The sequence below is a fragment of the Uranotaenia lowii genome, chromosome 3, assembly GCF_029784155.1.
Source record: "Uranotaenia lowii strain MFRU-FL chromosome 3, ASM2978415v1, whole genome shotgun sequence".
NCBI lineage: Eukaryota > Metazoa > Arthropoda > Insecta > Diptera > Culicidae > Uranotaenia > Uranotaenia lowii.
The window spans coordinates 71168584-71171062 of NC_073693.1; the positions used below are offsets into that span (position 1 = coordinate 71168584).

The following is a 2479-nucleotide window of genomic DNA, read 5'->3' on the forward strand; positions in this document are numbered from 1 at the left end:
TATGAAAATTGAAAAAAAAACTTAGAAACTGGTACCGGATGACACTGTTAAGACTTTGATTGAGATCATCAAGCGAAAATGCGTTCAATTTTACACTCAAGTCTCTATCGATTAACTTTTCTTTTGAGTTTTTAAGTAAATATATGCATAAAACTACCCTAAAATTTTGGTTTGATTCTAAACATTATAAGAAAATTGAAATAACATTTTCGGCTTCGCAATGATTTCGTGTTCGCCCTTTAATAGAAACCACCACTCAAAGGGTCCAAAATAGGGCAACTAACCCTAATTTAAAAAAAAATCAAACCATTTGTTGTTGATTAAAACTCATATATCTTATACATCAATGCGACTTTGCTTCGTTTGTACTAGTTAATCCGATACCTATCTTAAAATAAACATTTATCTTATTGTGAACGCCCAACGCAACTTGTTCTCGGAAGAATTTGTTCCCACCTGATCAATAAATGTTTATTACATAATAGCCACCTAAACACCGCATGTTTCAAGGGAAATCGCCAAAAAGTAGAACGACTTCGGTATGGCAAACGAATGTTAGAGTGGGTCTTTTGAAACATACTGCGAACAACTCTTGGCTTATGCTTAATTTGTAATTTGTCTTTTGCGGCGTGGATTCAATTATTTTCTATAGTCTGGAGAACCACTCTAATGGCGCTGAACACCGGGCGTGGAATTTTAGAATTATCCACCGGTTTTCGAACGACAAACGGGTTAAAACACCGGAGACTTATGTGTTATGTTTGTTTTGTTCCGTTTGGTTCCAATGGAAGAATAACGGCAAATTCGACGGGTTGATCCATGGCTCATCCGTGATCCAGCATATTGATCATAAGGTGCGGTGGCTCAGTTCACTATAAATGTCCGATGGAGGTTTGGGAGAAAGTTAGTACTCGGTCGATGGTCCAGTGAGATGGGTTCGATTGGGAAGTTTAACGTTCTGGCGTTGTTTGGATGTTTGTTTGTTTGTGGGGGTGTTTTGGGGATTGAAGAAGCCCGATATGATAATTATCGGGTGTACAAAGTGAACCCTAATGATAAGGCTCAATTGCTTACGCTGGAGCAAATGTTTGCGGCTAGTGATAGTTACATTTTTCTGGAATCCGGATCGAATGTTGGGGATGATTTTATGATCGTGGTGCCTCCGCATAAACTGGCAGACTTCAGTGAAACTATGGAAGTTGAAAAAATATCATTTGAGCTGTTGAATGGAAATCTACAGCTTATGATCGAAGAGGAAAAGAATCGGATTAAAACTAAGAGAACTAGTAGAATTTTCGATTGGAACGAGTATCAAGAGTTGGACGATATCAACAACTGGCTGGAGAAGCTTGCTCTGGAGTATGATCAAGTGGAATTGATTGAAGGAGGAAGATCATATGAAAATCGTACAATCAAAGGGGTTAAAGTGTCCTATAAGAAGGGAAATCCGGGAATTTTCCTTGAAGGTGGCATCCACGCTAGAGAATGGATTTCTCCTGCAACCGTTACTTACATTCTGAATCAGCTGCTCACCAGTGAAGAGGAACAAGTTCGCAAAATTGCTGAAAACTACGACTGGTACATTTTTCCTAGCGTTAATCCGGATGGCTACGTGTATACCTTCAAAAAGGATAGATTGTGGCGTAAGACCCGAACTCCTTATCCGGGAGGTTGCTTTGGAGCCGATCCGAATCGTAACTGGGACTTCCAATGGCTTGAGAAAGGTTCCAGTTCCCGCTGTACGTCTCAAATATTCGCTGGACCTGAACCTTTCTCCGAAATCGAAACGAAAACTCTCTCCGATTACATTAGCTCTCTGAAGGGGAAACTGCAGATGTACGTATCTTTCCACTCATTTTCCCAGCTGCTCCTATTTCCCTATGGACACACCAGCGATAGGCCATCAAACTACGAGGACCTGAACGAAATTGCCAAAGCCACGGTGAACTCACTGGCCAATCGCTACGGAACCTGGTACAAATATGGCAGCGTCTACGATACGATCTATCCGGTGAGCGGAGGAAGTAGCGAGTGGGCGTACGGAGTCCAGGACATCAAAATCGTCTACACCTACGAGCTGCGGCCGGCTCATGGGTGGGCAGGATTTGTGCTGCCTCCTGAGCAAATTGTTCCAACCGGAGAGGAAACGCTGGATTCGCTCGTAACGATGGTGCAAGAAACTGACCGGAGAGGTTATTTAAAGTTGTGATTGTGATAACTAGTATGCATTAAAATTAATAAAAATTCCTTTGGAAGCAAACGATTTGTTTTTCAATTGCGTGTGTCCTGTGATTAAAGTTCCACTGTCCAGCTACTTACGAACCTAGGGTTTGGCTCAAAAGGGCCACCAATTGGTCGCGTGGTCGATGATAAGCAAATATTTTTAAAAACAGCAGCGACAACGTCGTCTCATCTAGCTGAAACCAGTTCACCGGAGAGCTGGCCCTTTCTTCGATGAGGTTCAATTAGTACACACTTA

At 41.8% G+C, this 2479-nt stretch overlaps 1 protein-coding gene across 1 annotated transcript; it reads left to right on the forward strand.

The window, feature by feature from the left end:
• Positions 1 to 920: 920 nt before the first annotated feature.
• LOC129756129 (zinc carboxypeptidase A 1-like) lies at positions 921 to 2275 on the forward strand. Its single transcript, XM_055752901.1, has one exon. The coding sequence runs from the start codon at positions 932 to 934 to the stop codon at positions 2207 to 2209; it is 1278 nt and encodes a 425-aa protein (XP_055608876.1). The 5' UTR covers positions 921 to 931; the 3' UTR covers positions 2210 to 2275.
• Positions 2276 to 2479: the final 204 nt, after the last annotated feature.

Excerpts from the sequence above, each read along its gene's own strand:
- LOC129756129 (XM_055752901.1), top strand. The coding sequence starts at position 932 with ATGGGTTCGATTGGGAAGTTTAACGTTCTGGCGTTGTTTGGATGTTTG.